The sequence below is a fragment of the Opisthorchis viverrini genome (genome assembly GCF_000715545.1).
Source record: "Opisthorchis viverrini unplaced genomic scaffold opera_v5_228, whole genome shotgun sequence".
Classification (NCBI taxonomy): Eukaryota; Metazoa; Platyhelminthes; class Trematoda; order Opisthorchiida; family Opisthorchiidae; genus Opisthorchis; species Opisthorchis viverrini.
In genome coordinates this window covers 254,974-270,283 of record NW_008751882.1, presented here as the reverse complement: position 1 = coordinate 270,283, position 15,310 = coordinate 254,974, and the positions used below count along the sequence as shown (strand labels likewise).

The window sequence follows — 15,310 nt, the reverse complement described above, 5'->3', positions numbered from 1 at the left end:
CAGGGTACCACAGGATTTTCTCATCGTACCATTTGGTCATACCTCACGTTTTAACGTCAAATTACAACCAGATACCTGTCCTTTGTGTTGTTGAAATTTACTTCAGCCAGGTGTCCGTCGATGGCTACCCGTGTTTCAATGAACAGGTGTACCGGAAAGACAACCTAACAGCATAGGACAACCTTCAAGATGATAGGTACTTAGAACACTAAGGCTGTGTTGGACTCAAATTAGCAGCGAACCCAATCAAGTTGTCCTGTGATTCCCGAACTCAGCCAAGCAGATCGATAATGGATCAGAGTAGCTTCGGAATTCAATAGCATAGCTCACAGGGTTTTTCCGGTAAACCCGTTAGACCGGTGAATCTGCACATAGTAGACTAACTCTGTTATATCTGCTGATTCGTCAATCTGTGGTATCTGCTGCTGACCCGCCCCAGTGCCTAATGCCGGAGAAAAAAGACTCACAGAAGGGAACACAATAGCTATATTCCGAACAAACGAGTGCGAGAGCAAAGATTACAACGTCTCTACGCTATTTAAAGGGGACTTTCCGACATTGACTCAGGCTGTCTGATAGGCGTTAGTGAACGCCCATCAACATCGATCATGCCTCTATGAAATGCCTGAACGCTGATCACATTCAATCGTGCTTCTGTGGCGTTCAAGGACACTCATCAGGTTTCGCTGAATTGATTAAATGACTGACTGGCCTGGATGCTTGCCGGCTTTTCTGTTGAGTTTTTGGTGGAGCAGTAGGTTCCGGGCGTTCTGAGGTTGCTTTCAGGAATCTGACCTTCCTGATAAGCTCATCAGACATCGCAACGTAGGGTCCAACATGCGGGAATCCAAGAGTCCATCTGGTTACCGTTTCTGTCATAGGCAAACAGGATTTTCAAGCACCAAATTGTGGCTATTTACCGGCATGACCACAAGAATCCGAAGCTTCAAACAGGTCTCTCCTTGCAAGCTTTTGAATGCTGCGATAAGTCATCAGAAACAGAGGAATCTGTGTGTGCATCAAACTGTCTGCTTTCTATCGCTTTGGTGCATGGAAGCATTTAGTTGAAAGTAAATGGGCCTAATGTTTCAACGGTGTTACTCAGTAGAAAATAAGTGAAGGGGATCCGTCCGCTGTAGAGAGGTAAGGAGTTGTAGAGAGGATAAAATCATTCTCTCCTCCAAACAAGTGATGCACTTCAGAGATTTTGGTTTGCTTACTTGTTGGAAAGTGTTCGGAAGAAGAGAGGTTGACTTCCCAAATAAATATTTGCACTTCGAACACATCAGACACGGAGCGAAATTCACCCGGCGCAGCTGCTCTTTCAAGGAGGGAAATCGGTCATGAACTTAAACCTTATCAACAGGAGCCCATTCACGTGATCGGAAGGAAAGGACCATAATAAACCATTCAGCATGTCGCTGCATTCGAGTGTAAGCGATATCCCGGTTAACAGTTGTTTGTGATTTTCACTGAGGAGTTCTTTGAATTCTACGCGTTTCTCACTAGATCAGCCGTAATGTTACCGGGCCGTGGTGTTCTGAACATTGACACAATGCAGTTTTGTCGGACGAAGAGGTCCTCGAACCTCCCCCCGGAAGGGGTCACCAGTACAACAACTGTAACTGATTAGTAGGGGCCTACCATAAGCACCGTGCAAGTTTTCAGTTCTTTGAAAGCACTAAAACCGCTATACTGGAAGTTTGTGGACCTTGGGGTCGACCTCTGTTTTTTTCTAAAAAGAAACAAAATATGACAGGTGAATTTGTATCAAGATATTCGGTGAATGGCAGTGGAAAATAAATTCAGAACAGTTCGGGTACAGTTGATCTATCAAAATGTGACACCCTCATGTCTCAATCGGGTGACACACCCAAACCACGGTTCATGACAGAGCAAAGCATATCGAAGGAATGTGTACCAGGGGGTAGGCACAGGTGTAAAGTGACACCGAACAATACATAAACAAGGTTTTCACTCTCTGTTGACTCGTGCCTTGTAGGTGTATCGTTTATATTCCTACGGACAGTCTTTCTGGCAGTTCGCTACTCGTGTGTGGGTGTGTGGGTGTGTTGATAAAATTTCCCCACCCCTCCGACTGGACGTTCAACCTCAAGAGCCTTGTATCATGTTTACTGCGAGCAAAGGGTAGAGTGACCGCGAATGAATACGGACCATGTGGTGAGACAGTCGGGTAGATGACCCAGGTCAACCTACTTTTGTGTGAAATTGGTCCAAACGTATGTAATTTGTCCCGTTAACCACTACGATCCAACAATGCGAAAAGACTGTCATCCAGATTGCTAGATCTTTGATGAACCTACGGACGACAGAAAGCCGTTAGTTTCGATTTTCTGCAGCGACTATCCACCGCATAGTTTGGTGTTTAACTGTTCAATACCCACCTGTTTTTGTAACGTACTACTCATAAGGTTGCTGAGAATCCGTCGACAGCCCACAACCGGTTTCGCCCTTTTTGTGGCTCATCAGGTAGGCGCAGTCCCCGGGTTTCCGTCAACCTTGTGTTCTACTTGAAAACAAATTGCACGAAATCAGCGAATATACACTCATTTGCAAAACAGTTTGGTTCTTTCGAGAGACTCACCTGGAACCCATCTGAATCTCTCGTTTATGATGTTCTCAGGCGACTGAATGTGCTGCACCAGGCCGCCTCATGTTTCAGTCGCTACGATATTCGAGATATCGCTATACATGTATATCTTTGTAATGTTCAACTCATAAGGTTGCTGCGAACATCACAAACGAGAGATTCAGCTGGGTTCCAGGTGAGTCTCTCGAAAAAAACAAATTAGTTTGCAAATGAGTGTATATTCGCTAATCCACCTGTTTTATTTACAACGTGTCACAGCAGCCAACCAGTAAATAAAGAGTCATTTGCGGAGTCATTTTCGGGAAATTTACCTGGAACCCAGCTGAATCTCTCCTGTTTATGATGTTTCCAAGCAATTTGGTTTCCAGTAGACCAAATCGGGGACTGCACCTACCCGATGAGCCTCAAGAAGGGCGGAACCGGTCATGGGCTGTCGACAAATTTTCAGCAACCTTATGAGTAGTGCAATACGTGACAAAAGAACAATAGCCGTCTGTCCAGAAAAACTCGGACAGTTGATCTCAAAACCAAGACGCACGGGCGCCAGATCGTATCTCAGTTCCCCGGGCTAGTGACTGGTGTTTACTTTGATAACTGTCATGACAGAGTGGAGCCTTAAAAGCAACTCCATCGTGCGTACAACCTTGGAGCCAGACGCGGCATATCCACACCGACCTGCAATTCGACCCTGTGAAATTGCTCCAAGCATTTCTGTCCCATTGAGGAATTGATCCCACTCCGTTGTCATGATTGTAACAAAACCGCCGGGGTTTCCGCATGGAAAAATAACCCACTAGGTGGCCTCGGAATCCTCACCCCCTCACTTATCCACTGGCTGGCTGGCACATGTGTTGATGCAAGTCTCAGTTGTGACCGCCTGGCTCGTGGACACACCAAGATGCCGTTCGACTTACCGCGTCCAAATTTTCGACATTCCAATCCAGACAAAGTGCAGCGGCACTTTTCAGGCAATCTGACGAAAGAGAGCAGTTTCGCATGATTCGTAATGAAGTTTTGCCCCAATTTGGTCACCACGCATCGCGATTCCTCTCTTCAATCTATCCACAGTGTTGAAGGTTCTAACCCAACTATCGCGGCTTCCCAGATCCCCTGGAGTTTCGTGAGATGTGCAGTGCTGATGAAGCACGTTTGTGCAACGCTTCTCGGCTTTCCAGGATGAAGTCGCTGACCCTGTCGATGCCCGTTTCCAAGACAGACAGAACGCCATGAAAAATAGTACAATTGTGAATCAGACAGTACGGAGACTTGGGCGTTATTACCTTGATACGGGGTGTGCACAAATAAAGCGGAACTAGGTGTTTTGAATGTAGGAATCGATCATGATTTCCCACATTTAGGCCTGTCTCAACAAAGAGAGTGAATAAAGGAGTGGACCTGGCCTTCACACACACACACATCCCATCACAGAGTAGGATACCCTTTCAGGGAAACTCCTCCGCTCTCCTGCACAGTGTTACTATTTACGGAAGTTTCCCAAGGGAGAAAATTGTTCCTGTGGGGTGCACGATTCCCCCCTATAAGAAATGTGTGTACAACCATAGTGAAGTCTAATAACCGAGGAGTTGAATTTTATATAAAACACTATGCACAGAAGAGGTTCAGCTGTTATGTATTCAGCAACCTGACGTGCAAAGTATGGTTGGATGGCCAGGCGAAGCATGCGTGGGCGTGCGAATGATGTCACGTGAATGAATGACTTCCGGATTCAGAGGCAAGCAACCTAACTGTTTGCTCATCCGCTACCACATATCTTTTCTTGGAATAAAGAGTACAATGCTGAATTTGGGTTGACAAATCCAGATATCGAGGTTAGAAGTGCATTCCAAATTGAGTTCTGAAAGACTTTGAACAGCACACCGATCGATCAGTTTAAGTGGTGAGTTAAGAGAACGCGCCTCTCCAACCTCAAGGGAACCGCCGTTGCACAACCTGCATTAAAGTGATTGTTCTCCGCGAATACGAGTGGGCCACTTCATTGAGCCGTTTTCTTCACCATGCACACAAGTTTGTAGGAAGCTCGTCCCCTGTGGAATACCAACGGAGTTTGATGAACCATGGAGGCCGGGTCAGCATCTCAAAGTTTATACATATTTCTTTCATTGGGGAGGAACTTTCCAGAAAAACTCCTGTCGGGAAGGGAATTCTCTCCATCGCAGTCGATCGCCAGGAAGCGCCCTCTGATAAAAAATTAAATAAAAAACGTTGTCCAGCTACCACCAGAATGAAGCACGAGGGCTGGGATACTGCCAGGTCGCCCAAACCTACACAGGGGAAGTCGAGAGGCAGAAGTCGGGTTCGAACCACGGACCTTCCGGTCAGTAAATTCGAGCGCTAACCACTGAGCACTCTGAGGTCGCAGAGGTAACAACTTCTGGTCCTCAAAATGACTGAGCGAGAAACAGCACAAAGAAGATGCTCCAGGGCACCAATTCACTTTTACTAACCGACTGAAACACTGTCTCTGTACATCAAGAGGCCCGCCTTGACTGGGTTTGATTGAGTTTGCCCGACACTTCACTCTATGCGACGTACAGATCACCAGTCTACGGAACTCACCATAAGTACGGTACATCTCGAATGTACCGGAGCTGACCATCGGTCTGTCCGCTGAACTCGACAGCTTTTTTTATCTCGGAAGGAAACAGAACTAGAAATAAGGTCGAACAGACTACGATTAACCAGTAAGCAACGAGTTCTCAGCAGTTTGGCATGCTTCACTTTGTCACAAAAGTTTACTCCTTGATTTATGTAACCTATTCGAGTTTGACCAAGTCACACAAGAGCTGTCCACAGTAGAAGAGCTGACGAGCTCATCCTGCTGCATTGGTTCGCATCGCTGGCGAACACTCATGACTACTGAATACGTGATGGGGTCACTTCAGAACGGAAAGACATATCTCTTACTAATCTACTCAAAATTTCGGTACCTATTTTCAGTAGTTTCATCGATTCACCCGACCTGGCCAGGAATTCACGTGATTCATATACCTTCCCTTGGAAACGAACCGGCTCTCTTTGCTACAACCATCGTTACAAGCCGTCTAACAAGTGGATCATGCAAAGAGCTACATTCAAAAGAAAGCGAAGGAAATTACTGAAAATAAATTGGAAATCTTCTGTAATATTTGCCCGTTCCAGTGGAATTCACACCACCCCTCAATTTGTATTGAGAACCGAAGTTTGGGAAAACCCCTCGTTATCTGGACGTAAGATACTACTCATAAGGGGACTATCATAAACGAAGATCCTGTACGCAGATAAGAGTTGCTCGGGCCTTACCAACACATTCCACATTCAACGGATGCAAAAGTACATCGCGCAAATGTCCTTGAATTGTTGCGATGCCGATCAGGTTCATCGCAAACAAACTGCTGCCTGTCCACTGCCGTCGACATGCGTAACATCCACGCCATATGTTGATCACCCTCCGACGGAAATTCACACGCTGTCTATTCTAGGTGCAGGCTGGAACAAGCGAGTTATTATATGACCTCAGTTTACTTCAGTGAGCCACTCAGATGGGGAACCACGCGAGGCGTGGGAAAACACGCGCTCATGAAATCTGACGACAGCACAGCAATGAACCCCAGCTGGAATAGATGTCACATCAGGATCGTTTTCCGACAGATGAAGGCTCAGCAACTCCCTACGCTAACTTCAAGAACAAGGCTATACACTATGGAATACCACAGATCATCTCCGTTTTTCACTTGAGATTTCTTCCAGTCACTGAAGCCAAGAAGCACTGTTTCATCTTTACTCTGAATCATCTTACCAGTCCCTAGGCGAGTTCCAACCGAACCCACTCACTTGAGGAATATTCTAGGCGGAAGTTGCAGCTGAGATTCATCCGAGGCTTCTAGTAACACCATTTCAATTTGCAAACCAGTATATAAGGCTACGAAACCTTTGTTTACCTCTCGACGCTATACTTTGCAGTGGTTACTCGTTCGAAGGAATACTACTCAAGAGAACCCAAACTGTTCTTCGTTTGAAACTCCCCAGTTTAGAAATCCAAGTCAAAATGTTTTCGGGTTAAGAAACTCATCCCTTCATCAAATTCGAGGTAGATAAAAATTTATTGGAATGTAACGTCGGCATACTTCTTGAATTTGCAAACTTCTCGGTGGATACCTGTTTTACTGTTCTCATGACAAAAGCCCTTAGACGCCCTTCATTCCAGAAGAATACCTCTATAGTTTCATTCAAGATCTTTTGTGCTTAGGAGCCATTGGTTTATGGACATGGAGGACTGACTTTTTCACTAAACTTTTCAATGCTGTCCCTCCTTTGACTTTGCAAACAGAATGATCTACACAGTGTCCTGTGTGTTACCGCTGGTCGTATGAGATCTGGAGCATTTTATTCTTCAAGAATACGATTTGGCCGGGCTCAAATATATGAAACGAACTTTAATTCTGAACTCTATTGAGTTGAATCACCAATCCACCGAGGTTTACCCTTCAGCCTGCCTGCCCATACAGCTATTCTTGAGGAGCAAAAAGATGTGAACCCGAGGAAAATAATACCAGTTTTCCTGTTGTATTAGTAGTTCCGAAATCAGAAGCTGATCAGTCTAGACTCCAAATGTGATGATAAACAAGAGTTACTTTATCCTAAAAAATGAACGCGTTTTGGAGGCATCTTTCGGTGAAATCCAATCAACCGATTGGCGATTGGAGGGGGATGGGGTTGATACTACGACCAATCAGTCAGTTAGCGTTTGACTTGATGTCGGCACTGGCGTTCTTCCCCAAGGGAGCTGTTTCAGACACTGCCGCTCATCACGCCCACGTGTTTTTTGGTGTTATCGTGGTGGTGCGAGGCCGAAACGCCATCATTTTCGACTTAGGCTTGCGTCATCTGGAAAGCCATGGAGTGTGGCAACTGGGCAATCATTTGATTCGTCACCTAGGTCAAGTGAACAGGCAGACGTTAGTGCTAGACAAACAGTAGCGTAGCCATGTCTGCGTGCACATGTGCGTGTGCGCATTGTGCGTCGGTGCACCTGTGCTGATAGGCCAAAGAGGCACGCATCACACACGAGCCGCACAACACCACGGGGAACAGAACGTACGCACCAATGGGGCACAGGCAAGCCGGCAAGACCCACAGTAGTTTAAGTCGACCTCTCAGTTGGTTGCACACGATGTACGCGTCTCAGCCGTCGCCCGTGAGCAGCATCTTAGCTCCCATGCCCTCCAATGTCCTGCCGAATTCGTTCTGGAGCTACGTCCACACCGGACCACCGCCCCAAGCTATCCGCCCAACGACGATGAAAGAACCTGGCGTTACATGTACAAACCTCATTCCACGCATTGGCGGACAGAACACTGTGAAAATATTACCCAAGAGCAGCGACAGTAGACCATCTGCGAGAGCGATTTCACGTAAAGTAAGTTCTTAGTTTACACATTGTTATTAGACCAATTGTCTTTTTGACTCGAGGCTTCGATGCAATATGCCCCTCACTTCTTGTTCAAACCATTCAACTTAGCTCTCGGCATTGGGTCGCTCACAAACCAGCAAGGAATTTGGGCAGTAGGTCTCAGTTTTTTCAACCCTAACCGGCTAATGGTGATGATTATGTTCTTGCCATGCCGAACGAGGCTTTCTTCAACTCATCGGAGTCCTTGAATGTAGGCATCGATCAAGTGACGGCAGAGAGCCTGGACGAATCGATCGAATCGGTTTCAGTCAACTGCCCCACCGCCTTAAATCTGTTGCGTTAAGTCCGACCATTTGTGCCACAAAAACCTAATGGTAGTCGTGTTCTCTCCATGGGCTTCTCATGCGATTGTATTCTCCCTTCCCGACAAGGTTGCTAATCGAGATGACCTCCTAACTGGACCCATTCTTTGAGAGGCTTGTCACCACAAGTCGCCAACTCACAGTAATGCAAATCGCTAACACTTGTCGTGAGCAATTCAACCAGTTTCGTCAGCAAACTGATTTCATCCTCATTAGTTTGCTTCCACCGGACAAAGTCTTTCAGTCTGGTGACGTTTAACAAAACTGCAGTGACTATGCGGCCATCAAACATTGTGTGTTTGTGTACTGGTGGTTGATCAAATTGGCACTTAGCTTGCAAGCGTTTCGTCCCCAGTCGAAGAGACGTCGCCAGTGCGCAGTTGAGTGGAGGTGAACCCAGCAATATCAGGGTTTCGACCATGGGTCTGCAGCTGGCCCGTATATGGACTTCCCTTCCAGGATCAGGGCATCGGCCGAAGTGCGGTAAGTGAAACTCTGATCAGTTGGTGACGAGAGTGGCGCATTTGACTGAGGCTATGGTAGCGAACGGTTCGAGGTGGGTCACGGTAGTAGAGCTTTTGCGACAAGTCCTCAACGAACCCTGATATTTCACCCGTGATATCTGCAGTTTATTGATGATAGACCAAAGTCAGCCTTTGTGAAGTCAAGAACTGCTTTGTGCTGGTCTTCACCCACTTTAGGTAGCCCAACCCGTCTCTCCATTTTGTTTCCCAATGGGACAAGACCCTTAATGTGTTCTGTCGGATAACCAGAATTGCGTAACAAGATGTCACGAATGTTGTGGCGCATTTGTCCACATTTGCCCGTCAAGATTAAGGTGGTTCAGGAAAGACCCTACTGCCAGCAATTCCCGTTGTCATACCATACGCAGGTCAGACCACTGAAGCTAATGACTGGAAGCTGGTCTCGTTCTGACGCGATAGTCAGCATCGAAACAGGTGGGGTTAATTTGGTGATGGCAGCTGAACGCTCTTGAGATTTACGCATGGATGCTCACTGTTGGTGTGAATTTTGAACACACCGTTTATGATCACACACAGGGGGAGGGTGTCGGTGGCACTCGCAACTGGGGCAAAGCCGTTTTCCTGTGCTGATTCCATCGACAATTGAGTTGCGGTTGGAAGTTGAACACTTGACGCTCTGGATGTACAAACCTGACGCGTGCCGTGCATGTCCACAATTATATCCCAAGTATGTGAAATGTCGACACGGTTCCAAAACCCTGGAGTGCGCAGGGGAATAAGCTAATATCTGATATCATGCATAAACAAAGTTGGTCGCATTGCGGCCCTCAGCATTCTAATCATGCGTGTCTCACAAGTGAGCGGCAAACAACGGCCAAATCACTCTTGAAACAACACGTCAAGAAATAGAAGCACAAAAGTTTGTGTGCACTGAATGACTGTCAGTAGGGGGCGGTTGATGTGTCATAGGCCGGAGGAGGGTTACCACCCAGATGGGTGGTCCCCATAGGAGTTTTGTATATTCTGGTGAGTGGCATTTTTCGGCAGAAGACGTGCCTGATATAAATCCATTCAGTGCTGGAGGTAGTAGAATTCGGGGGCACTCCCCGAATGAACTAACCGTGGTTTAGTCCCGATTTTCAGCCTGATTTTGTGTGGCCCTCAAGCAGGATTGTTGACTCGTGATGTGAACAAGTGCAACGTTCGATTTTCTTGGATCGAATACATACATACAGTACAGTTCCGTACATACAGTACTAAACTTGGCTTCTACGGATAAAAATGACACGCGAGATGGCTCAGTGGTTGGAGCGTAAATTTACTGACCGGAAGTTCCCTGGTTCGAATCCGACCTCTGCCCCTCGAATTCCCCTATCTAGGCGCCCTGGAAGTATCCCATCCCTCGTGTGGCATGGCAGTTATGCATCGAATGATAGTGGTCCTAAAATTTCATACCTTTTCTGTGTTGCTCGTTTGGAGTCTCCCTGCCGATGTCATAAGTTCAGGTGAGATCGCATAGACATGTGTTTGAGCTCAACAGGGTTGTTGAGGGACGGTGTGCAACACTACCTGTAGTATATTCGACCCTTTCAGAAGAGACAAAAACGATACGTTCCTTTGCTTGTCTATAGCCGATTAGATGCGAATGCTTGTGCACACCAGATATAGACCGTGCCACTTTCAGGTGGCCCTAATGAACATGTCAAATTTGCACTCATTTCTTAGTGTCAACAAAGCAAACATTCGGGCTTTCGTTGGTTTAGGACAGTAATTCCCTGAGCGCACTGCTGGCTGAGCGTGGATTCTCGATTCAGCTGTCCACATAGCTACCGTGTCCTGTCCGTAGGCATCACACCTAAAAGTTGCCAGGACGTTTGAAACTGTCTGCACGCTATCGATCAGCATCTGGTTGAGATAATGGTCGATATTTGTCCACTGGTAGCTGGTTGTGACTCGTCACGTGATCTCGCGTATCCGATACCAAGCGGCATCCCACCCACATTCTTTCTTTCGAGTGCACTTTACCTCCGTTTTCCAAGGACGCTCAAATGAGCGCTTGTTCACATCACCGTTCCATCAGACAAGCGGTCATTGGAGCTGATCGCAGATATTTAATTCATGAAACTCAGTATCGGAGCCTTCCAATTTTTAAATCGTTACGAATTCAACGAATACCAGTTAGACGACTGGCTAGCAAATTCTCTGACGCTTGTTTCCGTAGCATAGTACTGTAGTCGTGACTAAACTCCATCCTGCTTTCACTTTTGCGTTTTTCAACTGAGAAAAATTCTTCAGTTGGTAATCGAATGTAAAAAAAATCGTTCAATTTCACCATTCATCCTCATTGAGAACCATCAGCAGTGTATATCTCACAAAACTGCAGACGGTCTCGAACACACGACCTCCCGGATACAAGTTTGAATTCAACCGTTCGGCGACGGGCTGCTGACCAGCAGTGTGATCCCGAAGCGGCAATACTAGTAATAATCGTTCGGCTGTAGCACCCTTTAAGTGTCTAGTTGCCATCCTACCAGAAGGAAACACGAGGGCTGAAATGCTGTCAGGTTGCTCAAACCTAGACAGGGAAAGTCAAGATGCAGAGGTCGGGTTCGAATCACGGACCTCCCGGTCAGTAAATTCCCATCCAGGATCCTCTCCCATGAACCGGGCAAGCGATACTCCACGGTTCCTCACATGCTGTTGAGCGGCGATTCAACACACTGTGATATCCACATTTCGACATTGAGGGCAGACGTACTGTTGCTGTAAGTGTTCATCTGAACCTTATGTACACCTACAAAGGTCCTTTTGCTTTTCTGACACGATACTACTTACAGGGCGGATGAAAAATAACGATAAACTACGGGGTGGTGTTCGCGCTGCAGCATCTTTCTACCAGTTTCGTCAGTAGATGATCTTTTGGCTCCACAGGTGTTCTTCAACTTGTTCTACATCTTTTGTTCGCGCACGACACTGCGCGCAATCGCGGTTTCACCTCATCTTTTATGTGAAGACTGAGTTTCTTTTGTGGAAAAAGGTGTGCGTGGAATCCGGGGGTCTATAAAAATTACTTCCAAGTTATTCAGAACCATTCCTTTCCGTCTAATTTTTTTACGATTGAATCTGGTCCAGAGAACGTCCCCCAGGAGCGAATGCCGCAACGAAGAACAAGCTGCGCAAATGGCAGTTGCTATGGCCCCAAGTTGTTCAAACTAATGAATATCATTGGAATAGATATCAGTAACAGCTGTCTAGCCTGCGGTGAGTTCCGCCTAACAACAAGCTTTGTGGTAGAGAGACATTTTTGTCTGACCCCACTACAACGGGTCGCGTAAAATCAGTACAGATCAGCAGTGAGTTCCATTCTCACGTTTGACCTGTGCTATTGACAAGACTCTGATTTCGTGACATCTGGATGCCAGTGCTTAGTGGATAACTAAAGTCTTCGTGAATTCTGCTCCTTAACGCGAACCTTGTCGTCCGGGTGACCGCTACTGAGCGCCCATCAACAAACAGGTGCCGAGCGTCTCTTCGCAAGTTGTGATGTCCCTTCGGACAACAGGAGGTTTGGAACATTAGCCATCGTAGCTTCCAAATTTCTGATTTGAAATGCGTCAAAAGACGACCATGCTGACGCTGAAGGGTTCCTAACCGGGCAATAGGACGAGGTATTCTAATCCTCTGGGATTTTGAGCTCCAAGCCTCTACAACTGTTTATATTGAAACGATCCATGAAGAAGATTGGATCCCACATACCTCTCGGCCAAACGCGCGTCGCGTTGCACGTTGTCTTGTACTGCACAGTGACCTTGAACGGTAGGTGAGACCAACTTCGTCGGCGATCTCTCGTGACTAAGTGACAAACGATCGCCCACACCCCAACTCGGACCTAGTTTTGGCTTGACTTCCTGGCCAAGCCATCTGAATGCCTTCCATCTCAGTAGACAGAGTGAGCGCTTGCTTGCTTTAATGAATACATAAGGCGGTCACAGCCCCCACGGTTGAATAAAAACATGGTGAAGGGGGCGCACCTTTACTGGCTCATTGGACTGAGACGGTGACATTGCTGATATCCATTTCGTATACCGAAACTCAGATCCTGCACCATGCACACCTCCACTTTCCCACTCTTCGAGTCCCTTTTCAAATATCTGTTCTCACCGCAGTCCATATGCGTGCATGTTCAGTTGCCGGGTTAGTGACCGAGGCTGCTCCGCCTATGGCACGGCAGTGAATCATGCACTTTCTCACGTTTTGTGTGAGAGCCGGGTTAACACTTCACCCAGGCTTATGAGGCGATATCCCGTCGCCACTTCCTGCCAGGCCCAGCAGACGTCGTGCGAACTAACAGACTGATTGATTTTCGAGGGCATGGTTTTGCACTACCTCCAGAAAGCTACCGTTACTCATCAGCTGCGCGATAGATTCCGGCCGAACATCTTCACTACCCTAGATAAAAAGCCTTCCCCAGACGTCCAAAGGCATTCAGTTTGGCATTTTGAATTCGTTCAAAATGGACGTATTTTGAGTGTGTAGTGGCAGGCTAACCCGATCCCTTCTCGAGGGCTAAAGAAAGTGCCAGTCAAGGTGCCACGCAGACTGACCATGAGCGTGCACGCACCTGAGGAAGTGAATGTGTTCTCGCTTCCGCGATGTAGTTGGTTGGCTCGACGGCTCGAACACCGACCCAGCATAATTGTCCTGGTTGCGCACTCACATGTCAGGATTGTGCAGTCAGGAGGCGCCTCGGTCGCCTGAAACCTACAGGACGAATTTTGATTAGCTGTAGGTCTCGCTTTTGTTTTGCAGTGTCTCATCCTTCGGGCTTCCGAGGAATTTGTGCGGCGAAGACCGCGAGACAACGTAATATCTGATAGAGACTGGAAGTCATAGTAATTGGAAATATGCTTATGGTCGTTTTCGACCACATCTGTTCTAGTGCTAGTGAGATCTTTTCGGGAATCGCCACTCGAGGAGCCAATCATCACGTGACCACGTGACGTGGTTTCTGTGATTGGAGTACAAGTTGGGCTATCTAATTGCGAGTTAATCACACTGCTGATCAGCCGCGCATGATCGAACGTTCGATTGGTCAGCCTATTGACCGGAAGGTCGTGGCATCGAGAGACTCTGAGATGCACATTGTTGACTTTTCCTCATAAGGGTGGAACAGGTGTACGGTGCTTCTCGGCTTTTCAGCATAGACTAGCCCGATCCACAGGACAAAGTCTCAGCGGCAAACATCATTCCGATACGAGGAATCCGTAATCATGCGTACGATGTTCTGACTGACGGGACAGAAGCGATAGACTCCGACCAATCAACGCCGGGACGACTATGAGGTCATTTTTATTCTCAGACTGTATTGCAGTACCGACATTTTCGGAACCATATAACCGGGGAAGGAAAATTAGTGGTTTTTCACCCGAAAATGTGAGCTGCAAATGACTAGGACGCGAATTAGTGACCAGAGGGTCCGTGGTTCGAACCCAACCTCTGCATCTCGACTGCTCCTATCTGTTCAGCTGTAGCACCTTTCCGGCGCCTAACTGCCGTGTCACCCGAAGGAAGAACGAGGGCTCAGATACTGCTGGGTTGCCCAAGCCTAGACAGAAAAAGTCCAGAGGCAGGGGTCGGGTTCGAACCACGGACCTTCCGGTCAGTAAAGCGCTCTAACCACTTGGGCCATCTCGCCCCCGCTCCTGTCTAGTCTTGGACCACCTGGCAGCATCTGGATCCTCGTGCTTTGTTCCACATGGCAGCTCGGCACCGAAAGGGTGTCACAGCTGAACCCTGGACGATTGGAAACAAAATCCGTTTCATTCTGTGAGAACACGGGCGTACTAAGCTAGCATGACCAACGTTGAACATGCCTGATGTTCCCTTCACTGGAACAATAGCACTTCCTCTGCTAAGGGCACTTTTCAACACTCTTGGTGAGAATTTTCTTTGTAGAATTTTCTAGTTTACCCTACACTCTTGTGATTCACAAATTGGCACAACTCCCCAACTAGGTCAGAAAAAAACAGTAGGGGAACACAGTACAATGAATTTTCACTAAGATGAATTGTTACACAGCAATGATCATTATCGGGAACTTGAGAAATTTCGGACTATCGTGTGTGTTGCTTTGTATCAACCTCCAGTTGTTACTGCAGCTGTGAAGCACCTCACCGAATTACCCGCCAAAGCAGTTCATTTACATGGTGCGTCTCGCATTTAGTTTTAAAAGATTTGTTTTCTTGATTGAAAGATGCAGCGAAAGAAATTCGTGCATTTTCATGAAGGCAACTACTCACAAGGTTGCTGAGAACTCTTCGACAGCCCACGACCGGTTTCATCCTTCTTGGGGCTCATCAGGTAGCCGCAGTCGTGAAAACCAAAGCGATTTGCAAATCAGTGTATTTCTCGAAAACTGCAATTTGAGTTCAAGTAAATCATA

At 47.1% G+C, this 15,310-nt stretch overlaps 3 protein-coding genes across 3 annotated transcripts in view; 1 reads left to right on the top strand and 2 right to left on the bottom strand.

The window, feature by feature from the left end:
• The window catches only part of T265_08560 (hypothetical protein), a gene marked incomplete at both ends in the record, with an annotated part of 63,459 nt that extends 54,655 nt beyond the window's left edge, over positions 1–8,804 (bottom strand). Inside the window, 2 exons of the mRNA XM_009174405.1 lie at positions 3,526–3,584; positions 8,525–8,804. Coding sequence (XP_009172669.1) covers positions 3,526–3,584; positions 8,525–8,804 — 339 coding nt within the window. The remainder of the gene's footprint in view (positions 1–3,525; positions 3,585–8,524) is intronic.
• The window catches only part of T265_08561 (hypothetical protein), a gene marked incomplete at both ends in the record, with an annotated part of 17,383 nt that continues 9,854 nt past the window's right edge, over positions 7,782–15,310 (top strand). Inside the window, one exon of the mRNA XM_009174406.1 lies at positions 7,782–8,027. Coding sequence (XP_009172670.1) covers positions 7,782–8,027 — 246 coding nt within the window. The remainder of the gene's footprint in view (positions 8,028–15,310) is intronic.
• Positions 11,197–15,310, bottom strand: part of T265_08562 (hypothetical protein) — a gene marked incomplete at both ends in the record, with an annotated part of 19,623 nt that continues 15,509 nt past the window's right edge. The window contains one exon of the mRNA XM_009174407.1: positions 11,197–11,443. Coding sequence (XP_009172671.1) covers positions 11,197–11,443 — 247 coding nt within the window. The remainder of the gene's footprint in view (positions 11,444–15,310) is intronic.